The 24,195-nt window shown below is 38.6% G+C and overlaps 2 protein-coding genes across 3 annotated transcripts; one reads left to right on the top strand and one right to left on the bottom strand.

Annotated features, from left to right (window-relative positions):
- The first annotated feature begins 2,368 nt into the window (after nt 1–2,368).
- LOC139118790 (sulfotransferase 1B1-like) lies at nt 2,369–12,441 on the top strand. Of its 2 annotated transcripts, XM_070682248.1 has the most exons (7): nt 2,369–2,436; nt 2,784–2,978; nt 6,979–7,238; nt 7,628–7,751; nt 8,696–8,790; nt 10,099–10,270; nt 10,646–12,441. In XM_070682248.1, exons 2-7 carry the CDS (start codon nt 2,819–2,821, stop codon nt 10,753–10,755), a joined length of 921 nt encoding a protein of 306 aa, XP_070538349.1. In that variant the 5' UTR covers nt 2,369–2,436; nt 2,784–2,818; the 3' UTR covers nt 10,756–12,441. The 2 variants fall into 2 exon arrangements, with proteins under 2 accessions (XP_070538349.1, XP_070538348.1); XM_070682247.1 differs by lacking the exon at nt 2,369–2,436 and having other exon boundaries at nt 2,699–2,978.
- Nucleotides 12,442–12,911: 470 nt separating this feature from the next.
- Nucleotides 12,912–20,949, bottom strand: LOC139118789 (sulfotransferase 1C2-like). Its single transcript, XM_070682246.1, has 6 exons — nt 20,728–20,949; nt 17,328–17,593; nt 15,886–16,009; nt 15,392–15,486; nt 13,716–13,887; nt 12,912–13,453 (listed from the first exon to the last, which is right to left on the bottom strand). Exons 1-6 carry the CDS (start codon nt 20,885–20,887, stop codon nt 13,344–13,346), a joined length of 927 nt encoding a protein of 308 aa, XP_070538347.1. The 5' UTR covers nt 20,888–20,949; the 3' UTR covers nt 12,912–13,343.
- Nucleotides 20,950–24,195: the final 3,246 nt, after the last annotated feature.

Raw genomic sequence — 24,195 nt, 5'->3', positions numbered from 1 at the left:
TTCTGGACGAATGCTTTATGTCATGCAAGTGAACATTACACATAGTCTTGTGAAAATGACTTCAAGTCATACCTTTATGTCCTCGTATCCTATCAAAAGCACCCAGGGTTCGTTCTTGTATTTAGCCCAAGCTTTGGTAAACACGCAATAATCACCATATATAGCTGTGGAGGAAGTGTCCAACAATGTTAACTGGCTATATTTGACTGTGCGGGCGTTCTCTGCACGACTACTTGCCAAAAGAGATTCAGGGAACAACGATGTATAAATAATTGGGTGGAAAACACAAATTGTACCAACGTATCGATCACATGAGCAACCCGTATACATTCAAAGTATTACATGTTTCATTTTAAAACAATATTATATCCCCGCTTGATCTCCTTTGCTCTACATGGTATTTGGAGTCCTGGGCTGATATTTCTTATAAATCGCCTTTTAATCATACACGCAATAGCATAATTCCTTTGGATTTGAAAGTAGCCAAGCGTGTTTGTGAATAGATATAGCACATGAGCTAATACGCATTACTGCGTGGTTTATCAAAATTACTGTGACCCTTCCATGTAGGCAGCAAACATTTCGTCCCAGGTGCAGGGATCCAAGATCCCTGCCCCCCGCAAAATAATGTGAAGGTGTTGCAACGCATGAAAACACGGTACTTTACTATAATGGAAAGAGTCAAGGCGAATTCAAGGCTCTTGTACGTGTCGCTTTGTTGCAGTTATACAGTTCAAATGACAACTGACTCCAATAAATTGTTAATCAGAAACACACGATATAAATCGCTGACTTATCGCCGAGCTGTAAAGATAGCGGCCAAATAGTAGGGATGACTTCTTTATTGCTAACCCAAACCGCTCACTACGTAGCGGAGACCTCGGGGAAAAAATGATTGTGCCTCGAATCCTGCATTGTATAGGGATGACAGCAACGTGTAATGCTGTTGTAGCCAATTTATAATCTTCTTGGAAGTTATTATAAAACGTCAGCGTAATCATTTCCTTTTATGGCTCTCTTAATGGCTTCTTTTCGGTACAAAAGTATCGAAGCCACTGATTCAAAGTGGACGACACTCAAGGTGAAAACTTCATGTGCATGGCTTGGTTAATCGTGTAATACCATGCGGAAGACAAATATCGCTTCTTAATATGAAACTGCCTCAAAAGATTAAAAGATTCCGACTTGTAATGGTCGTTTTATTTGACCCTCCGTCATTCATACGCATGCGCTATCGGCGACCAGTTCTCAGTTGGCGTTTTTTCAAGGATAGGCACGGAGACTTTGCTGGTTGATTGCCGCATTTTTTCTCATCGGTGTTTAGGTAATGCACGGCAGAAGCTCAAAAATTATATTTCCCTCCATAGAGTAAACAAAGGGATGGCGGCCATTTTGAATTTCAAGTGTCGGTAAATTGTGGGTAATTCGTCTCTCTGGTACCAAATCTTGCACGGTGACCTCTGAGTTCTTTTTGTGATTTCAGAAGCGAATGATTTAAAGTCTGCTTGAGAAATTTTGGTCAGGTGCTGAAGTTTTTTCCATTTCGAGGCGCGAACTGCTTTAATTTCTGTAGCCGATATAATTTTCAATGGACGAAAACTATGAAAACTATGTGTAACTAAAGCGTGCGGTTGTAACGTCTGTATAACCAATCTAAAGAGTTTCCGTAATAGATATGAACAATGACAATCTTGATTGTTAATCATTGCGGCGTCAGTTCTCGAGTATTCAAGAGTTGCACTTGGTAATCACAAAGGAGACACACACACTCTCTCTCTCTCTCTCTCTCTCTCTCTCTCTCTCTCTCTCTCTCTCTCTCTCTGGGTGCGTTCGATTATCTTCCTCGAGGCGGCCGAGGGCGACCCATGCCAGTTTCTGTTCGATTATCGTTGGACGTCATTGTCGGGGTACCTCGGGGTAGATTTCACCGCTCCTGGTCGAGTCGGGAAGTGCCGGGCACTGGATAAAAACACGGCGGACGGCAAACAAACAACACTAGTGCTTATGGAGAAAAATCCCCCTATTGGTTGTAGGCTACAGTTAATCAAAACAATTCACGTGACACGGTTAGTTGTTGAAAATAAACAGGCAAAAAATAGCTAATCTGTGGCGATATCTTTGATTTTCAGCTGTATTGTAGTTGTCGTATGCCATTTTGTTACCCCGGTAACATTCGATTTTCCCACTTCCCCGGGGAGCCCCATCATGACGTCACTTAGGGTTCCCCGAGGAACATAATCGAACACAGCCCCTCTTTCTCTCTCTAACTCTTTAACTCTCGAACTTTCACTCCCTTTCTCTCTTTCTCGAACTCTCTCGAACTCTCGAACTCTTTCTCTTTCGAACTCTCGAACTCACGAACTCTCTCTCATATCTATTCTATTCATGCAGAAACCTTTTAAAGACATGCATGTATAGCGTTGATCGTGATTTCAGGTTTGTTACTAAATATAGCTGCACGCGCGCGACTTTCGGACAACGCTGCCTAAAATTCGGACAAACATTGTTGTTGCATGCGCGGCTGTTGTTGCAGCTTGTCGTCTGAGCCGTGAAATACCACGAACTAGCGTGACTTTTAGCGGAAAATACAGACAAATATTTATTTTGGAATATTAATGAGAGAGAATAGTGACGTCATTTGCGGTCAGTGCTATTCGGTCAGGTACGACAGTTTATTGTTTAGGCATAAAATAAATCGCTTTCTAGGTTGACTTTTCATCCTGGCGCTTGGTACACAGTCGCACTGACCTCGCTCTATAAAGTATCCGTGTCTATATTTACAGTGTAGATTCGGTCGAACTATCCCTGGACAACAAACATGGATGAAGAACTCAAAAAGAAGGCGTTGAAGAAGTGTTATTTCATGAGGCCAGACTTGGTGATGCCCGGAATCATGGAAAAGAACAACATTCTGACGAACGTAAAGAATTTCCAAGTTCGCGACGACGATGTCTTCCTAGTGACCTATCCAAAGGCAGGTAAGAACACCTAATGTACCCTTGAAGCGACTGTTTTAAGTTTTTAAATTTCGAGGCCGCAAACTACACAAGTCCTGACATATTTAATTTATTCGTTGAAAGAGTTTTGGGGACAGTCCTGCTATGTTCGAACGACTGTCCGATAAAATTGCAGCAAGTTCAAAATAAAATTTTCTGCCCTTTAATTTTGTACTTTTCTAAATGTTTTTTTAATGTCAAGTAAAAAGCACCCCGTTTCAGCCACAATGGTTGCACCTGTACATTCCGTTGTTGTCAATGATGAATGTGGACTTGTTCATAGGAGATCGTTGGGTGAACAGGTTAATTTGTCTTGCGGGAATTGCAATCATCTACGACCCCAACTTAGCGCTATATCGTGAAGAAACCGTGACTTTTTTCCCCAGCTCGCGGTATAACTAATGTACCAGTTTGCAGTACAACTGTCGATTGTGGAGAGGTAACCGTCAGAGCTGAAAGCGCGCATTAACACAGAAAGCAGTCAGAAGCAAATGTCACTGGCAAAATGACACTCCTCCGAGTTTATCATTTTTAGGGTTTAATAGGTCAAGGTGCCAAAGGCTTGTACGAGGGGTGTGTTGCTAGCTGATAAGTTTGGAAATACGTAGGACTTTTGCCGTTTGTTTATGCTTTACGATGATTTAAACAGTCGTAAACGAAATTGACATAATACTTCTTTTACTATGCTCGTTACAACAACCATAATATTTGAAAGTATAATATAATTCTTGCATACTCTATGGCGCTATTGTCTTTTTTTATCCTTAAACCTTCAAGAGAGTTATGGCAAATCACACTCACATTGTGTGACCTCAGGTCCTTCGGTATACTCGCCTTACCGAAAGTCTGGAAAAGCAAAAATCCGGCCTGGAAATTTTGATTTTAACTTCCCCATGCAAAATCAATTGCCTTAATAAGCCGTCGGAAGTTTGACCTGCGAACAGCCTGAGGTTTTGAACAACAAACTTTCCAAAAAGAGCATCAGCAGTGCACGGGAATCGCCTGAGTTGACACGGGTTAGGATGCGTAACCCTGACATGTGGTTTGAGCGAATAATCAAAATACGCCTACACTGCTGATACGCGACGAGTTTCGCAAGCCATGCGCGTGTTTCCAGTGTTTCGATTATTCTCGGACTCTAGCTGCAAGTTGTGTCCGTGAAATTTGAGGCTAGCATGTTGTCTGGCAGGAAAAGCCTGCCGGTACGTCACGTGACTCTCAAAACCAACAGTCTTAGGGAGCGTTCAGTAATTACAGGGGCTGGGCCGGGGGAATTTGTGGGAGAGTCATTTTTTAGAAAACTGTTCAAGCGGGAGGGTCACTTTATATAACTCTTTGTTAGGGGAGGGTCACTGTTGACAGAAGTTTATTTTATGGTCAAACCTTTGATTGTCCTTGTGATATTTAATGAATAGGAAATCACCTACGAAATATGCCGATTCTTTTAATAAGTACAGAATATCCGCAAGTTTCACAAGCACAGAAGAGGCAGTGGTATCCTACATTAAACACCTTGAATAGTTAAACTGATGAAAGACAAGAGACAGATGGGAAAGTGTATATCAATTATAAAATATACATAAATGCAAAGATAATGTTTTATATTGGCAAAAATTGTGCATAGTTCTCTGTACAGTGAATCAACATTTCAGTGAAAATTCAAAATCACATATCTTGCACAACCATGACTTATAACCACTCTAGTCTAATCAAGAACGTTATTATTAATAGTCGAGCATAGATAAATGCACGGATTTACATAATTTTTTATTGGAGAAAAATAATTCATAGTTTCATCACATGTTTAGTGAATCGACATTTCGGTGAAATTCCAAAATCAAATTTCTTACACAACCATGGACTCGTAAGGACTCTAGTCTAATCAAGAACATTTATATCAATAATCAATCATACAAAAATGCACAGATTTACCTAATTTTGTATTGAAAAAAAAAATTATTCGTAGTTTCATCATAGGCCGCCATGCATAGTGAATCAACATTTCGGTGAAATTCCAAAATCACATTTCTTGCACTCACGTGGACTTGTAACCACTCTAGTCTAATCAAGAACATTAATATCAATAATCAAGCGTATAAAAATGCACAGATTTACCTATCTTGTATTGAAAAAAAATTATTCATAGTTTCATCATAACCTGCCAATTATAGTGAACAAACATTTTTGATGAAATTCCAAAATTAATTTCTTGTAAACAATGCACATTTTACTTCTCGATTCAAGCAAAGTACACTTAAATACATTATCAAACATATATGATATATACCGGTAGATATAGCATGATTTTTGTGAGGGTAAACTGTAAATAATTTGCCTGATAGACTCCATGTTTGTGATTTGATATGTTTTGATGAAGCACTATATCAGCCACATCTTGCCTTCTTATAGTTGAAAAAATTTGGTGAGTATGAAATACCATATCTCTTCAAAAATTCTTACGTGATAAATTGCAACAGTCCCTAAAAAACGCTAGAGCCCTCCCCTCCGTAATTTGTCCCTAACTTACATAACAATTGAACCAATTGCACGTAAATTAGCTGATACTGTTTTAGTTATTCCTGGGGAGAATACTGTAATGGTTGGGGAGAGGGTCAAGTTTTAGAATGTCTTACAAGGGGGAGGGTCACATTTTAGACAGGAGGATGGGGAGGGTCACATTTTACAGTACAGGTGTGCGCGGATTCCCAGGCCAACCCCATGTAATTACTGAAGGCTCCCTATAACCAGGACACTGGCCCACTTTGCAAGGAGGGAGTGACTTTTAAGGTAGAGGTTCTGCCTGGTTTCTTTCCAGGTGATTCGATTTGCCAAAAAGTTTATGACTTTGCACAAACATCTTCGTACACGTACACTCGTAGTTGAATTTGCCTCTGGGACAGACAATTTTTTACGATACTCTTCCCGTTGGTCACTTGTGGGGGCCATTTTGAAGCTAATAGACTAAATAAAGTTTTCGATGTCTTATTTTTGAAAAAAAAAACGAAAATGTAATTTTTCCCTTTGAGTTACAGGGATGGGGGACATTTCAACTGTCCGTATCTTCGGTTGATTTGTTTTTCTTGTACCAAAATTTTCACTGTGACTCCCCGATTTTTTTTTTCTTGATTTTGAAAGAGAGTCGTTGAAACTTTCATTGAGAAAATATAGAACAAGGCTTAAGTCTTTCAGTCTCGAGTCGCTTACTACCTGTACTCAGGACATCCTGCAAGGGAATATTTTGCCTTTTATCCGAGAATAATAAGTTTTTTAAAGTTGGTATATTCAATCATCTCCACGCGCAGTCAAAGTCAAGAAAATTTAAGACCATCGGCTATTAGCAAGCAACCATACCTAATTTTTCAGCTCAGATCTTTGAAAATGAATGAAAGTTTGGTTGAGGAAGTCAATTGCACTTACATCGCGATTAAAAACTTGGCGACGCAAAGACTCCCAAATCGAAGTTCCTATCTCGATCGATTCAATATCGGACAATAAAAACGACGAGTCAACGCTTCTCAGAAGAAGGTATCAATATTTATCAGGTGGAGTGATTAGTTTATTCGGGCCACTCGAATGATAATTATAAATAAATTGCAATTAAGAGATAATATCGCGACGTATTGAAACAATAATTACGCCGCCCCTATCAACGTAAATATTTGTTATTATTTTAGATCCAAGCGTTTAGATTTTTTCTTAGGCTTTCGCTCTTGGTAGCGATTTGAAACTCCATAACAATTTTAACAATTCACAGAGGGCAGGGGTGCCTTTCTTCGATCCATGGAATTAGCCTGGCTTATATATCTATGCTTTTATAAACCGGACTCAAAGCCAGTTTTGGTCTAGACTCGATGTTTCCGATGGTAAGTGTTGACCTTTGTACTTGAAGCGGGGGGGGGAACAAAGGGCAAGGGCAAGGCGAAAGGTGAGCAGTATGGTGAGCATATTGTCAGCGAAGGACTCCAATTGTTTTTCATTCAAGGTACAATCTGGACATGTGAAATTCTGGATGCCATTCTGAACATCGACAACCTGGAAGTCCTGAAGACGAGGTCGCTATTCGAGAAAATTCCAATGCTGGAACTTGGACCCTCACTTCATCCAGACCTGGTGGCGGACGGTGTAGAGGGCATACCGTCCAACATAAAAGCTATACTCGACCCATGCCCGTCACCGAGAAGAATACCTACTCATCTGCTACCGGAGTACTGCCCAGACCAACTGTTCACTAAGAAACCTAAGGTATAAACTCCTCACATTCATCTGGAAATCGTTTTTTTTAATGGAATGATGGCTTTTAAAACACCGAATTATGAAACAACAACACAAACACAAACGCATGTACATTGCTTTTGCCAATATATTTGATTATATCGGCTATTACAAGGTTTTTGTTGGTTTTGTGGGGGACGTTTGGGAGACTTTTAAAATGATAACCCTGCATTAATTTCTACCAAACGTCTCAATTTTTGTCGCTTCACCGGGTAACAAATAGCCGGAATAAAAGAAAAAAGAACAAAAAATCTGTACTTGACACGAACCAAATTTATCATTGTCATTGTCATTGTAGGTTAATCCAATTTTCATTTGTTTCTGCCACAGAAATGTCTTTTTCTGTTTATCTTTCTCAGACTGTTCTTGTCGACAGAAATCCGAAGGACTATTTAGTTTCCCTGTTTGGGTGGTACGCTTCAATACGCTTTCTGTCCCCCTTGGATTGGAACGAAATGTATGAGATATACATGAATGGACTCAGTAAGTATGTAGAGAGTTTTGTTTGTAAGTAGAAGGGACTTTTTGGCGATAGTTCGCTCATCAATTGGCATCAGTACGTTCCTGCCTTGGGCAACGGTGGGTCTGCAAGGTGAACGAGTCAGTGCTGCAAAAGTCTGTAAGCATTTTGTGTGCATTTTCTTTAGAGTTCAGCTTTTTATTGGATGTGTTATTTCGTACTTTGAATACATGTGTATAGCAATATTGTGCTGTTTGTGTTTGTGTTTGTACTCTGTCACTGTACCTGTCTATCTGTGTTTATGTCTCTATCTGTCTGTGTGTCTGTTTCTTTGTTTCTGATTACCAGTCAGTCTGTCTTCTCTGTCTCTCTCTCTCTCTCTCTCTCTCTCTCTCTCTCTCTCTCTCTCTCTCTCTCTCTCTCTCTCACATTCACACACACATTATGTAAATAGATAACACATTGATTGTAAAGGACTCCACCTACGTGTATAAAGACTTGAACTGTGCTTTGTGATTAAAACTGATTTATCATTCCCGGGAGTGGCTGTTGTTTACATCAGCGACACCATACTTAACATTTTCAGTGATAACCCAAATTAGGATTTATGTCCGCGAGATTTTAAGATCTAGATAAAAAAGACCCCACTCTTTTAAAACTTCAGACTGCCGTGTAATGGACTGAGACAGGAGCCCCTATAATGTCTACACTTTTTGTCGGTTGCAGAAAGTGAAGACATTATAGGGTCCTCTTTCTCAGTCCATTTCACGACAGTCTGAAGTTAAAAGAGCGGGTTAACACTTTTTTAGCATCCAACAGTGTACTCGCTTACATGTGATGGTCAGTATCGACTGGAAAGTGAAAGACGTTGCTTGTCTATCTATTCAACTCTGGTGATCATTTGGAAATTCAGTAATCTTGTCTGCTTTGATCATCACTGACAAACTATGTATCGTTGTCTTTGTAGGTGAATATGGACCTTACCATTCTTTTATCAAATCTTGGGCGAAATACGAAAACGAACCATGGCTTTTATGGATGAAGTACGAAGACTTGAGGCAGGTGATAAAGCTATCATAGTTACATTAAACATAGTCCGAGGGACCGTGCATTAAAACACCGAATCAACAATAATCAATTATCACTTATTTGGCTATAGTGTACGCACATATATATAATATATATATATATATATATATATATATATATATATATATATATATATATATATATATATATATACACTTACTATTCATGTAATCTTTACTAAACTAACATTTATTATTGCTTTGTACTTGACCGATTTTATGTGTTATTATTTATAACGCTCTGTTTTTTGCATCGGGCATTCGGGCATTGTAATTTCCCTCAAGGACATCTGTCATACGTCGGTAAATTAAAGTTTTCCAATGTGATTTGTTCCTCAAATGACTGAAAATCGAATGTCAAGTACCTAATTTTGCACTTGACATGTTCTTACACAGTATTTATTGTTTTTATCGCTATATGCTCTGCGATCCGATATCGAGCATCAGCCCGTAAGTATATGAATATGTATGTATGTATGTATGTATGTATGTATGTATGTATGTATGTATGTATGTATGTGTGTGTGTGTGTGTTTGTGTGTGAGAGAGTGTGAGAGTGTATGTCTGTATTTATGTTTATTACATGCCTCGTATATAGAACGTCACGTGCTCCATAGGATTCAATGGTTACTCGTCGATGACTTCGCGGGCCGCATAGTTATCACTTGACTGAGAGTGAACCGGAACTACTTTCAACTTGACACCTTTGGATGTAAAAATGTTGCAATTTCATGTTTTGCATAGAAAATCCTGGGGTTTTTTAAATTTTGCAGAAAAAAATACGGTGGTTTCAATCGGGTTCGTACTCACAGCGTACGGTACCAAGTCACCAAGCAGAGAAGCCACAGACAAAACCGCTCAACCAAATCCAAATTAATCGTATAACAGCAGTTTAAATATATCAATGCGCCATTCGATGATGAAAATCGTTCCATTTTTCACGGATTTTCGTCTAAGATGGAAATAAAGAATTTGATGATCATTTGCCAATAAACCTAAATATTTTTGAGTGAAAACTGTGTAGGAGAGCCATGTAATAAAAACATTATAGCCCAAACAAGTACTATGTACCCTCAGGACAGGAGACCATTTTCCCTCCTTACGGTCACCCAACAATTGGTCACCTACCCTCGGGAACATAGTCCCATGTTTGGGCTATAATATACAATGTATCTGTGTTAATATAAAACCATATGGTCAGCACATGTAGGCCTTAAAAGATGTATGCAAGCAAGTATTGATTATTATTAATTTTTTATGTTTCAAATGTACTTTTTTGCAGAATCCTAAAGGATCGATCAAAAAGATAACGACGTTTTTAGGCAAAAATCTGACTGACTCGCAGATTGATGACGTGATGCGCGTCACTAGTTTTGACTACATGAAGAAAGCCATGGAAACAGTGAAAGGTCGGGACGCTTACCTGAATCCAAAAGGAGTTTGGCAGAGAAAAGGTAAAACCCACAATTTACCTGACAAACTCTGGCGATATCATGTGCTGGTGCTTTCACCATTCTGTAGTATGTTACCCACTTCATTTCTTATTGAGTGTTTCATCTAATTCTATCGATGGTCTTATTTTCAATTGCGTCAGTCCCTTAGGCGTCGACCACTAAATCTTGGAACTAAAGAAGAGCGCAACGCCGAAGTAGAATTTTTTTTCATTCCGATATCAATCAAGTAGCATTTCTAAAATATTTTGGCATACATGCAATTATTTTATTATTCAGAAGTTCAAACGTAATTTCCGGCCTACTCTCCTGCCAATTTTTTTAAACAAGCAGAAAAAATATTTCTAACTACATTTCCTATATCATCTCAATTTCCAGGTGTTGTTGGCAATTGGAAGAATGCTTTCACCATTGCCCAAAACGAGGCTTTCAACAAGCAGTACGACGAGGAAATGAAAGGCTACGAACACCTAAAATACAAGTTTTAAATGATGACACAAAGTAGACAAAATCATACCTAGGTTTTATGCAGAAATAGTGTTGTCTGCAATGTGTAATCAGAATATGTTAATCACTTCTTCCTCTCGTTGTCAAGTTTTATGTTCAATTATCAACTTTGGCATATATGCTGTATATATGCTGTATATCAAAGACTGGTCATGGCGTCTCCATGCAGCCCTAGCCCTAATTTGCATAACCAAAGACGATTAATTATTTTAGTGGAGTGAATAATCAAAAAAGTTATGTATAGACGCGAGTCAATATAAGCATGACGGCATAAGCGGCCTGTGAGAGCGCCTTAGCTGAAATTGGATGGTCATATATGAGTGGTTGTTACTATAATATATTTTTGATACCGCCTTGAATATTCTTTCTGTTCAGGAGTAAACTGCCATAAAACACTAATATATGGCCGCTCACAGCAACGATGACGATTGAATTTGCTCGCGCCACGTGACATAGACTGATACAGCTACACTGCCCCTAGCGTACATTCCTTGGGACTGCTGTTACATGGCAAGCTCAGTATAACTTCGTGAACTGACTCTTAACCCGCTCCAGGCTCTTCAAGGCACAAGTTGTAGCTCTGCCAAAGGATGTTTAGGACATGGTACTGTGCTGTGACGCAATATTGTAACTGTGTGTAATTTCTCATTAACTGTACGATGAACTAAGGCGCCACAGATGTCAAGTGAAGTAGAACCGGCTGATACTGTTGTAGTTTGATACATACGAAAATTAATGTTTAGTTAATGAATTTTTGCATGTTAAAAAGTTTTACAAAATAATGTAGGATTAATTGTTTTGCACGCAATATTGAAGTTGATGCGTGGTGTTACATGTGTACATAAAACTGAGTTAGCATTTCAAATCTCTGGATTGTGCATGAGGGGGTTGGGATGGGTCCTGTCTCCTTAAAAAACGTGTACTCTATACTTTGAGAGCTAGACTGGGGGCTTGCACTGTACCTAAAACTTAAATACTAGTATGATTGTTTGTTTGTTTTGCTTTACTTCAGCGGGCATTTGCTGTTTGGATATCGATGGTGATGTCATGCAGTGTGGAAAGGGCAATGGGGAGTTTTTGCAATGGGAAATGCCCGTTGGAGCTGTTTATTTCTCCTTAACTTTCCCTTTATTTATTACTCTAAGATACATATGTAGTGTATCATATCAGATTATCATTGCTCAAAAGTGACCAGCTGGCTGCTCCTGCACACACAAGTTCATTCACCCCAAATCCATCAGAGTAGGTCAGAATATGAGAAAATATATCACGTTATTATTCTTGGTTGCAAAACTTGAGCAAAGAGTAAGTCGTCCGAGTTTTGATTTTAAAAGTGGATCAGAAAAGTGGCAATACGTTTCAAAAAAACCTCCCCCCCCCCCGAGATTCAATAAAAAGTGTGGGCTTCAAGTTTTTTTATCCGGCATTGAACATTTGACGTCGCACTTTACGTTATAGTACCTACAGGAAAGACGGATAGCTATATCGAAGGATTCCACCCACCCATTCATTCACCCCTCCACCCATACATCCAGCTATTAATCGATCCAGCCATCCAGCCATACATACATACATACATACATACATACATACATACATACATACATACATACATACATACATACATACATACATACATACATACATACATACATACATACATACATACATACATACATACATACATACATGCAGAAATATGCATACATGCAGACAAACAGACAGACAGACAGGAAGGCAAGCGGACGGGCAGGCAGGCAGGCAGGCAGGCAGGCAGATAGACAGACTTGGCAAAGTGGTCAACTAGATTATTTTGTATGCGAGTATTAAGAGGGAAACTGCACATAAACTTTTTATGTATTGTTTAGCCTACACGATATTCAATAGGCAACATAATGGATATTTCATATGTTGTACCTGGAAGGTGGCGATAAGAGGAAAACAAGTACGTGTGAAACGAGACTCTGATAACATATTCTTCTCAGTCAAAAACAGACCGATTAATTCAAGTAACATGCATGTCAACGTAAACGCCGTCCCTGATACCGACGACACATTAGGCCTACTGATAGTCCAAAACTCTAAACAGGCCAGGAACGCTGCAATGAAAAGATTGCGTCATCCGTTTATTCAAAAATTCATTATTTGGATCGGAGAGCATAAAATAACATTATTTGTATTGTTCAATTCAATTGTCACCAACAACGTTTGACATCGCATATTTAATTCTGCGTTAACAAGTTGAAAGAGACACTGTGTATATTACAACCTGTCAAATAACGTACTGGAAAATATGTCAAAAAGAGTATATCGTTTGTGGTTCTTTTGGTACAGACACGCCCTCTTAAGGTGAGAAGGTGAGATATACTAAAATGGAGTAGAGTGATATTGTTAAATCATGATGGCATCATACAACTGTTTTATCAATGGCTATTTTACGGCACTTCACATTTTCCAGGTAAAAATTCCCTTAGTTACTATATAGTTTTGTTAGCATAAATGAATTTAGCTATATGAGCATTCAATCAATTTGTTTTAAATATTTGACGGTACAAAAGATTAATCAATGTTACAAATCATATTTCAAGTCTTCATAACCCTCCATTTTTTCATGGTAATCTTTGTCAAACATCTCGTTCTGGGCCACTGTGAAAGTGTTCTTCCAACCACCAGAAACGCCTGAAATATAAACGGAAAAATATGCATCATACTCGGAGGCGTCGTTTTCATTTCCATTTTATTCAGTCTTATGTCATGCAAAATAATATTGCTTTTGTACGCAAGGGTTCTCAATCGATGAAAACGAATAACGTGCAAAATCTGAATTAGACAAAACAGGCCCCCTATAGGTGAAAGTAAGAACTACACTGACGACATTCTTACTTTAAACTTTAAAAGTTAACTGGTAGAGGGCAGTGTTCTTTTTTCAACGTGTACGTACCTTTCCTCTGCCATACTCCCTCCGGCCTGAGTATGAATTCACGACCTTTGATTGTCTCGTTGGCCTTCTTCATGTACAGGAAGTGCGTCACGCGAACCACCTCATCCAGTTGTTCTTCTGTCAGCGATTTGCCCATGAACTCGGCAATTCTCCTGACAGACCCTTTGTGGTCCTAATGAAAATGAAGACAGAAAACAACATATTGTGCATTCACTTGTCTTTTCAGCAATAATTGTGCTTGACTTCTTACATGATTTGCTCTTCTCCGTTCACGTAGCAACTTGTTGTTTGTTATCCAGTATCTGTAACCCTAACCAAATCACTGCTGCACGATTGCTAAGCAACTTCGGTCAAAGTTAATTGTGTGGCTTCGGGGAGAGATATTCGGACTCGCAAATTTTGTCAAATTTTTTTCTTGGCTACCGCGTGTGTTGAAAGTCAAAATTAATTATATTTCTCCCAAAAGAGTTATCATAGGATGAGAGGCAATTTTGAATTTCTCATATGGGTAGATGTTTAGTAATTTGTTTCTCTTGTTCCAAACTTTGCACTGTGACCCCTTATTTGTGTTCTTGTTTTGGTAAGAGAGTAACTGAAAGTTTCATTCAGGAAACTTTGACCAAATGTTTGAGTCTTTCACTTTCAGTCCGTATAAAATTATAGGAAAGGTCTGATTAATAATTGTCGTGGGAGTGACTGCTTAACTAATTTTGAATTTAGAAGCACTATATTTCCGTAATGCTCGAAATTTTAGACTTGAAAGAAACCTTCATTATAGTGAAACAAATGGTATAAGTTGCAGGACATTGTCAGAATCATGTTAATTAGACGCTAATTTGCACTTTTCTCACATATGTTGTAATAAAGTTGAATAATTTAGACAGTACCATGTCGAATTCTTAGCAGTTAAGGACAGAATTTTACCTCCTGCATGGCACGTGCTGGCGTTGATTGAATTTGACAAGCTCAAGTGGGAATGGCATGATTAACTACAGACAATATATCGTCATAACAGGCTATATAGAAACTTGATAAATATATGGCCATAGATAAGACAGTAGTAAAGATACTGGACATTCTTCGTGCCAATTAATTTGATATTTGAATATATGACGGCTTTTTGTAGGGCTGAATATTGAGCTACATGACTAGAATACGATAATCTTCATTTCAGGCATGCGTTATTGCCAGTCCAAATAATCAAACGAAGATAGACTACTTCAAGAAAGGTGAAAGTTGGCATGCAAGTAAAGTTGGACAACAGTATTAATGCACTGCGCAGGCGTTTCGTCGTATCATGTATTGTTCTCAAAAACATATTAAAATCGTATCATATATTAACTGCTGACTGTTGAATTTTTGACGAATAGAATGATGTAGCTTTTGTAAGGCAAGATTGATAAGCAAAGTGGAGAGAGAGGGGGGAGGGAGGAGGGAGGGAGGAGGGGGACTTTTTGCATACCAACCTCTGAGAAACTGCATCGTTCGACAGGAGATCAGTCTTCTGTTTAGGTTTGACTCATGCATGAGCAAAATAAAATGACTTTAATGGTGAGGTTTTATTTATAAATGAAAGGTCTATCGAAAATGTAAATGAGCAGTTTTTGTGATCGAATGCTTTTTGTCATGCAAGTGAACATTACATATAGTCTTGTGAAAATGACTTCAAGTCATACCTTCTTCATGTCCTCGTATCGTATCCAAAGCACCCAGGGCTCGTTCTTGTATTTAGCCCAAGCTTTGGTAAACACGCAATAATCACCATATATAGCTGTGGAGGAAGTGTCCAACAACGTTAACTGGCTATATTTGACTGTGCGGGCGTTCTCTGCACGACTACTTGCCAAAAGAGATTCAGGGAACAACTATGTATAAATAATTGGGTGGAAAACACAAATTGTACCAACGTATCGATCACATGAGCAACCCGTATACATTCAAAGTATTACATGTTTCATTTTAAAACAATATTATATCCACGCTTGGTCTCCTTTGCCCTACATGGTATTTGGAGTCCTGGACTGATATTTCTTATAAATCGCCTCAATCATGCACACAAAATATAATAGCATAATTGCTTTGGATTTGAAAGTAGCCAAGCGTGTAGTTGTGAACAAATTTTAATAACAAACGAGCCCATACGCATTACTGCGTGGTTTATCAAACTTACTGTGACCCTTCATGTAGGCAGCAAACATTTCTTCCCAGGTGCAGGGATCCAAGAAACGCACGGACTGATGCCAGTTGAACAGGGATATGAGACAATCCTTCGGGTTCCTGTCTACCACAATAGTCTAGGGAGGGATTGATACAGAATAAGTAATAAGAGAGAGCACGCCATCAAAGTTTAACAAAGTCATATAATGTAGTAACGCCAAATAGAAAACGAGACGACGCCGAAAAGAGGAAAAGTAATGCTCTGGTAAATGGAAAAAGACTGACTGATAGCTTTCAAAAACCGATTGAAAGGTACTAACTCACAAAGCTGTTGTTCATTACCCGTGTCTACATGTTCTAACTGACCTTTTCTTACCCTGTTTGACCTTTCATCTGTTCTTCCGTCAAAAAAGGATGCCTTATCATTTTCGAGATTGGGAGAACTTATATTATCGTCATATATGAGAAGAGTTAGAGCGTACGGTAAGTTTTTAGTCAAAGCCTGACAATTATACCAAACTTTGACGTCAATACATCCCAACATTCCTCGTATCTGAACCAGCAAAGCATGGAAACACAAACCACATCTGTCTAAGATGGAAAGTATAGGTATCGCAAAAATTCTTGACACTAGGACTTTGTACATGAACGAAAGTACTGGGGGCATGACCGAAATTTGTTTCGTGGATGTATAAACTTCGGATTTCATTCAACGGATATATTATGTTCTTTCAGTTATTCTAAAGTCTGCAGACCAAGACATGGCTATCCCTCAGCTGTATTTTCAAATTCAGCTTTTACGGAATGATGCTCATATTTTTGAAATATGAAATACTTGAAAGTAAACGTACACTAAAGAATATCAAAATTAAGCTTTCAGATTTTCAAATAAAAGCAAATGCGAGTCAATTTTCCCCATACGTTTTAAAATAAGTCCGAACAAATTGTAGGCCAGATAAGTATCCCATAACGCTCAGCAGATTGGTAAGAAAGCCCATAAGGGACATTTTTGTAAGAAAAAATTATTATCTCATGCACACGAGATACTATCTTGTGCGCACGTGAAAGTTTCTGTTGCGCACAAGATAGTATTTCGTGCGCACCAGACACTTTCTCGTGGCCACGAGATAGTTTCTCGTGCGCACGAGACAGCATCTCGTGGTCACCAGATAGTATCTGGTGCGCACGTGATAAGAAGTTTCTCGTGCGCACAAGTTAGTGTCTCTTACGCACGAGATAATAATATTTTTTCTCACAAAAATGTCGCTTATGGGCTTTCATGGATTGGTGATGCAAGTGAAGGATGAACAATCTGCCAGTGTCGCCGAGACAATTATGCCTTAAATTACGATTATTAAGACATGGAAAATAAGTATTAAACCAAGAGAGAAAAAATGTTGGTATGTACATTCCACAATTCTTTTCTTGTAATCCGAATACTGAATCAAGACCTGCCTTTGGTTTCTTGGTAAACAGCTGTGTTGGAGATATGTCTGGCAGCAGATGAGTTGGTATTCTTCTCGGGGAACCCTCGGGAACCGACTCTAACATGACCTGACAAATTGAAGGGACATCCGTGATACCTTCTTCAACCATTTCGGGGTGAGTTGATGGACCAAGCTCTATCAAGGGAACCTTTTCCATGAGCGATCTTTCTTTGAGTATGTCAATGTTATCGATATTCTGGATAGCGTCGATGATTTCGAGTGTCCAGTTAGTTCCTGTGAAAGATTGAATTTCATTAAAAAGTAGAATTTGCCTCGAGGACAAATATTCGGATTCTCAAAACTTTGCAATACTTTTGTGGTATATTGCTTGTGTGAGCTAAGTTTTGCAGCTTATGGAGTGAAGAAGTTTTCACAATCTACATATTTTTTTGAAAATCAAATTAAACGTTTGATAATGGATGGATGACCATGCATATATTCGACCCTGGTTTTAGACACGATACATGAAACCATCGCGAAAGTGAATTAATGGTCATGACCATTAATTCATTTTCGCCATGGTTTCATTTAATTTGTCTAAAACCGGGGTCGAATATATGCATGGTCACCCATTCATTCAGTATCTTTCAACATGTCAAATATAAGTAGTATTTTGCATCTAACAAAAATTCATAAAAAATGGCCGACTTTGTCCCTTTAATGTATGGCTTTACTTCCATGTGCATTTGCGAGTAACCTTTTCCAAGCCAATACCGGGATAGAAGCAACTGCTTCTTACTTAGGCCGGGCTCCATGAACATGACATTTGACACAAGAAGATGAAGATGGACGAATCATCGTTCTCAACAGAAATGAAGACACATGGTGTTTACTTGTTTCGTTTTTGTTTTGAAATGTTACGTAATGAAAATGTTATTATTTCAAATCACCTACAAGAGTCTGGCGCAAAAGTTCGTAGTCCTGAGTTTCCATGCTATTCGGATTTCAGTTAAATCGTGTGAGGGCGCACACCCTACGATACCAGCAAGCAGGTAGCATTCAGCAAGAGTTCAAATAAGGTCGAGGTCAGTGTTTGCCGAAGAATGGAAATGTAACAAAAGAATGCTTTAAGTCTGGAATCCGTGATATTTGATTCGGCCATGGTACCATGTTCCCTAGACACCTGCATACAGCATGCAGTCTATATTTGTTTCAAGCCAATTTCCGTAGAATTCGTCTTTGTGTGTGTGTGTGTGACAAAAGGGAGTCAGACTTTCTATGCTGACAGTGGTGAGTTCAGGCAGGGACTCGGTGCAATCATCAGATCTATCAATGGAATTGAGTTCGTCGTAGTCCGTTGTGTTTAGGTCACAGGGACACTATGTACATGGCGTTGTCTTCAACGTTCATAAAAATTAATCGATACTCTAAAACAATAAGGTTTTCTAGAATTGTTTTAGTGGACGGGTCAGATTAACACTGAATATATGTATAAAATCAAAGTTTCGATTAATAATCATGATCTGATTCATTGTACTGTGAGTAAATTTAACGTCAAGGTAGAATAGGTGACACTTTTTTGGACACTCGTATTTTTCAAATTCTTTTCTGGTCTGATTTTGAAGTTTTAAATGATGATGTTTTCGACCTCTTGTTTTTCTGAAAATCGAAAACATTTAACCCTTACATTTAACACAGGATATGGTAGACATCAATTTATAGTTTGAAATTCTGCATATTTAAAGGTAATTTGTTTCTCAAATTCCTTAACTTAGGGCGATGACTCCCCATTTGATTGTTGTCAATTAGTTCAGTGAACGCTTCCTGTAGCAAAAAAAATAGCAAATACTTAAAAAATTGTTTCGGGATGAGTATTGCCCTAATGTTGCATAATGCGCCTCGAGGACAGATACTCGGACTCTTAAATGTTTACAATGTTTTCTTGGTCTACCACTTGTGGTGACCCTCATTCTGCAGCTCATGGAGCGAGGAAACTCTTCACCATCACCTTCTGTGAAAATCGAACCTGTATCTTTTTTCCATTGAGTGAACACAGGAATGGTGACCATATATAGATAAATATTGGGTAATGTGTTTTTGTGCTACCACATAAATTTGCACTGTGACCCCTGATATTTCTATTCTTGATTTGGTAGGAGTAAGTTCAAAGTTGCATTAAGGGAAGTTTGAGAGAACTTTTAAGTCTTTCGCATTCAAGGCGCGCTTTTCTTTAATCATCCCCAAAATAAAGAATAGCTTCTTCTGATAGGCCAGGTTTGGAAGAATGGCCTACGATTCTCCTCAAGTTAGCTTCCAACCGACCGACCTGTTTTGTGCCTGCTTCAAAGACTTAGAGCTGCTCCATGCCCAGACTGAGCATATTTAGTGTACACTGTGACAGAGGGCCCCAACACAATACACAGTGACCTAAATACATTACAAAGAAAAGGTAATGTTGAATTGAAGTGCTATACCTTTGTCGCTGAAAGAAAGAAAAAACTAAAGCGCACTGTGAAACTCTCCCTAACTGTGCGGAACGCGAACAGCAAACAAAGCGGTCTTGTAAGAATTAAGGTGTAACTTATTTTCATGAAAAGTTCGAAATCATTTATCGATCCTGGATAATTACATTGAAACTTACATGTACTAAATGAGAGCAAGTTGCCTATACAGGCATTTAATTGAGCGAGTATTTTTTCGGGGTTTGTATAAAACCCAACTATGCAGCCCAAGGTGCTTTAACACCAGCTACCCTTAATCGTTTCGACTCAAAATCTTTACGTGGGTGCGAACAGTTTGAGTTAATAATTAAACGTGTTATATAAGCATCAATTTAGAATATGGTCTTCCAACGTTTCTCAGAAAGTCATAAGCGTACTTTCAATGCTAAAATGCTGCATTGAAGCTGTATGGCTGCAATAGTTTAACTGTATCTGATTTAGTATATTTGTGAAGCAAAGTGCACTCTTGCATGTAGACAGTAATGAATAGAGTGAATTACTGTGGTGATCTTGTCGTCGGTACAGAAAATGATGGCGTTCTTTATCTTTTTTCTAACATTTCTGCTGAAATCGTGTCGACAAGGAGTTCTCCTGAACGCCTCGCCGTCACTTCAACAATGGAGGCAGCCAGGCGGCCTGGTCACACAAAAAGACTGCCCGAGGCTAAAATTTGCCTCGATCCTTTATATAGGTCCTTTGCAAAATTATTTCGATTTTCGAATGTTTTGTGAGAACTCTTTAAAAGTTTGTTAGGTTTTCAGTAAAAGGTTTCAATGCATGATTGCATAAATGGCATTCAGCTCTCAGTTTAGCAGGTAAGTTTAGCAAGCATTGTTAAAACGGTATTGTATATCACCTTTCGCGAGTGTTCCGGACAAATGAACAGCTTAGCTCTGAGACTTTATCGAACCACCCAGCACAACTTACCAGCTTTGGGGAAAGTTACCAAAAACACGTCCTCGTCTCTGACTTCAAAGTTCTTCACGACCGTCTCAATGTTGTTCTTTTCCATGATGACCGGCAAAACATAACCAGGACTGAAGAAGTAGGTCTTCTTCAACGACACTTGTTCTTGTTCTTCTGCCATGTTGTCTCTGGGTGTTAGCGGCAAAGTCTCACTTGTTCTGTGACGATCAATCGCAACGCGCATGTGAAGTAGCTCTCTATGACCCAGCGTAGCCTACTAGTAATTTTATGACGCCTTCAAGAAACAGTCGCCCTTCATAAGCGCACAATCTACCGATGTTTGGCAAGTGATGGTTACATGCATGAATACCTAACTACCTACCTATCTACCTATCTACCTACATACCTACATGCATGCATGCATGCATGCATGCATGCCTGCCTGCCTACCTACCTACCTACATACATACATACATACATACATACATACATACATACATACATACATACATACATACATACATACATACATACATACATACATACATACAAATAAAAGAACAGACAGACAGACAGACAGACATACAGACATACAGGCAGGCAGACAGACAGATTTTTATACAGCTTATATAGAGACACATATACGTAGATACATATATGTCTGTGAGTGCGTGTGTATCTGGAAGTGTCTTTATCTGTTCATAAGGTAAGCATTGAACTATCGAATATATAATGTAAGTCAATTTGATACAACAGCAGCAATGGGTACACAATATGCCATTGTGTTGAATCATAGACCCTCGACAACGAGGGTCTATGAATTAAAGACAAATAGTAACAAGAGTCTATAGTTGTAACCCCAAGCTTGTGGTAACCTGAGGCTTTTATGTCGTTTTTGTAATGTCTAGAATTTTGTTATTAGTAGATTTTGTCGCTGACTCTCTGTAGACGAGTCAAGAGACTCAGTTTTAATTAATAGCGAATAAGAGAAATTTGCTTGCTACCCTTGGAAAAATGTCTTTGTTATCAACTTATTTTGCAGAGTTGCAGTTGTATTAGTTCAACTATACAGCATTGAATGAATTGTCTGGATAAAATGAAATCCCCTTAGAACAATTGTTTCCCCCTCTTCGATGACCGGGAGAGATAGACATAAGATGTATAAACGACTTAATTGCTCATCGCACGTTACAAGAATCAATCCATTTCAACGGAATCTTAGAAATGTTCTTCGTCGATACAGCCCTCGGACATGTACAACAATGGAGGAATGAAATATACTTGTATAGTGATTGAGATCGACGCTGGAGTGCCGGGTCATTCGCCAGATACGCTACACTACAACAGACGCCGAACAATTATATTGTTATGTCCATTGTATATTCGGCGAAGGAAAACGAGAAAGAGATATTTATAGCCGAACGTCATCAACAGGGGTCACACAGGACGACTGAAGTCCTCACAATCCATACCAAAGAAGGGCTTAAAGTCCGTTTGAAGATTTGTCCATTCAAGGGTTGTCACTGTACTCGAAACAACTTCTTAGGGAGACTTCATTATTCAAGGGGGAGAGCGGAGGAAAGTCGACACCTCCAAAGTATCCATTCTAAAACTTGAATGTGACCCCCCCCCCAAATCACCGATTGCAAAATGTGATCTCGGTCAAAATTATTACTCTGGTAAGATTAATAAAAATATGTAATGTAGTCATGATGGCGCTGGATCTTAAGAGCACAACCACTATGAAAACTAACTGTTGGTTATTTATTTAGAAATTACTTTCTATAGTGAATTCAAGTTTCTTATGCTAATCCCCGCAGAATCCTAAAATCTTCAGTATGTTGTCAGTACACATATAGCCTCTATATGTGGCTCGATCATTGTTATTGTTGACAAATTAATTCAGGTCCGGACTTGAATGCAATTTTGGACAATAACAATGCTACTTGCATACATACTGCCTTTGTTGAGAAACTTAATACTTGGCATTTCATCGTGTTGTCGAGAGTTGAACATAAAATTTAAGCTGATATGATGCACAGAACACAAAGACACTGAAAAAGCTGTCTATAAGTTATAGATAGAGGAGCATTAAATGTTGTAATCTGTTTGTTAACTGTCAAACTAGGTTTATGGTGTGTCTGTCATTGTTTTGGAATATTCGGCTATTTCAGTAACGTCATAGTTTCGTACAAACCTTTTGTAAAGCCTTCAAACTGTCTATTGTAAAATTTGACTCCCCTCCATAACCGTTTTATAAAAATCACCTTGATTTTCACCTTAACACACCCCCTCCGTATGAAAAATGAAGGTTCCCTTATGCTCTGCAAACTTACAAACTCATATACAAGTTGTACCACTCACGATCTGCCGCCCTCGTAGGTCATTACATTATTTTCTTTCGTTTGACCTAACAAGAACTGCGCAATGTATATTTGAACTCAACATCAGTTTTTCAAAATATGATTTAATTGAACGGAACAAACTATATCTGTATGCATTCCTCTATATATAGAGAGAGATTTGGAAGTGTGTGCGACTGATTATATGTCAGGCGGGATATTTTATCTCAACAAATAAATTAACTGAGAACGGGATTTGCTTTTCTGTCATTGGTGAAAACTTTAGGCCCTCTCTTTCTTCGTCCCGATCGACTACTGTGACTGGTGCTGGATACAAGATAAGTACCAGAAATATGTGCATTGCCACGTCAATTTGCACGTCAATTTGCTATGAAACCAATACGGCGGCCATAATATTTAATAGTTCACACATCTAGAGCTATTAGTAAAACACTTCACAAATAATTTCCTACTAAATCGTTTCTAAAGTCATATATATCTAAATATTTCTCCGTGACACTGTGCGATAAGACGGGCGGTCAGCCTGTTCCATTGTTTCCCAGTTTTTTTAGCGTGTCCTTTCTGAAAACAATTTTAAGGTTTGGTAAATTACGATGAAGTTACATTTTTAAGTAGTATTTTTGGTCATTTTGCTGAGCTATCCCCCAAAATAATTATTATGCGATTACTTTATTTATTTCGTTACATAGCTAAAAATGCATACGCATGACAATCATGTTTATAATGATCCACTGCAAGTGTTATTTGTACATTCAAATTGTCAATCTCGTCCAGCGACACTATCATTCATGTAAAATGTATTTAAAACATTAATGACAGACCTCCGGGAACAGTTTCTTTTATGATACGGTCCAATATAGACATCAAATCAGGTTCAATAATCATTATCATTCAAGGTTTATTTCAGTGTAATTCAAACAACCAGGCCTGTTATCAAGGCATGCCATTACCCGATTTGATTGACTTCAAACCAGATATATGAAGTTGCACGCAAAAAACTGTTACACAACTCATCGACGCTAGATTGTGAGGCGAGTTTCAGGATGACGTCACAAGCCGAAATAGCAGAGGCGTCTGGTGTCTTCCTAACAACATGATTCGTTGGTATTTTTTCATGAAATCGACT

This window comes from Ptychodera flava, chromosome 19 (genome assembly GCF_041260155.1).
Source record: "Ptychodera flava strain L36383 chromosome 19, AS_Pfla_20210202, whole genome shotgun sequence".
Lineage (NCBI taxonomy): Eukaryota > Metazoa > Hemichordata > Enteropneusta > Ptychoderidae > Ptychodera > Ptychodera flava.
This window is presented reverse-complemented; position numbering and strand designations above follow the sequence as displayed.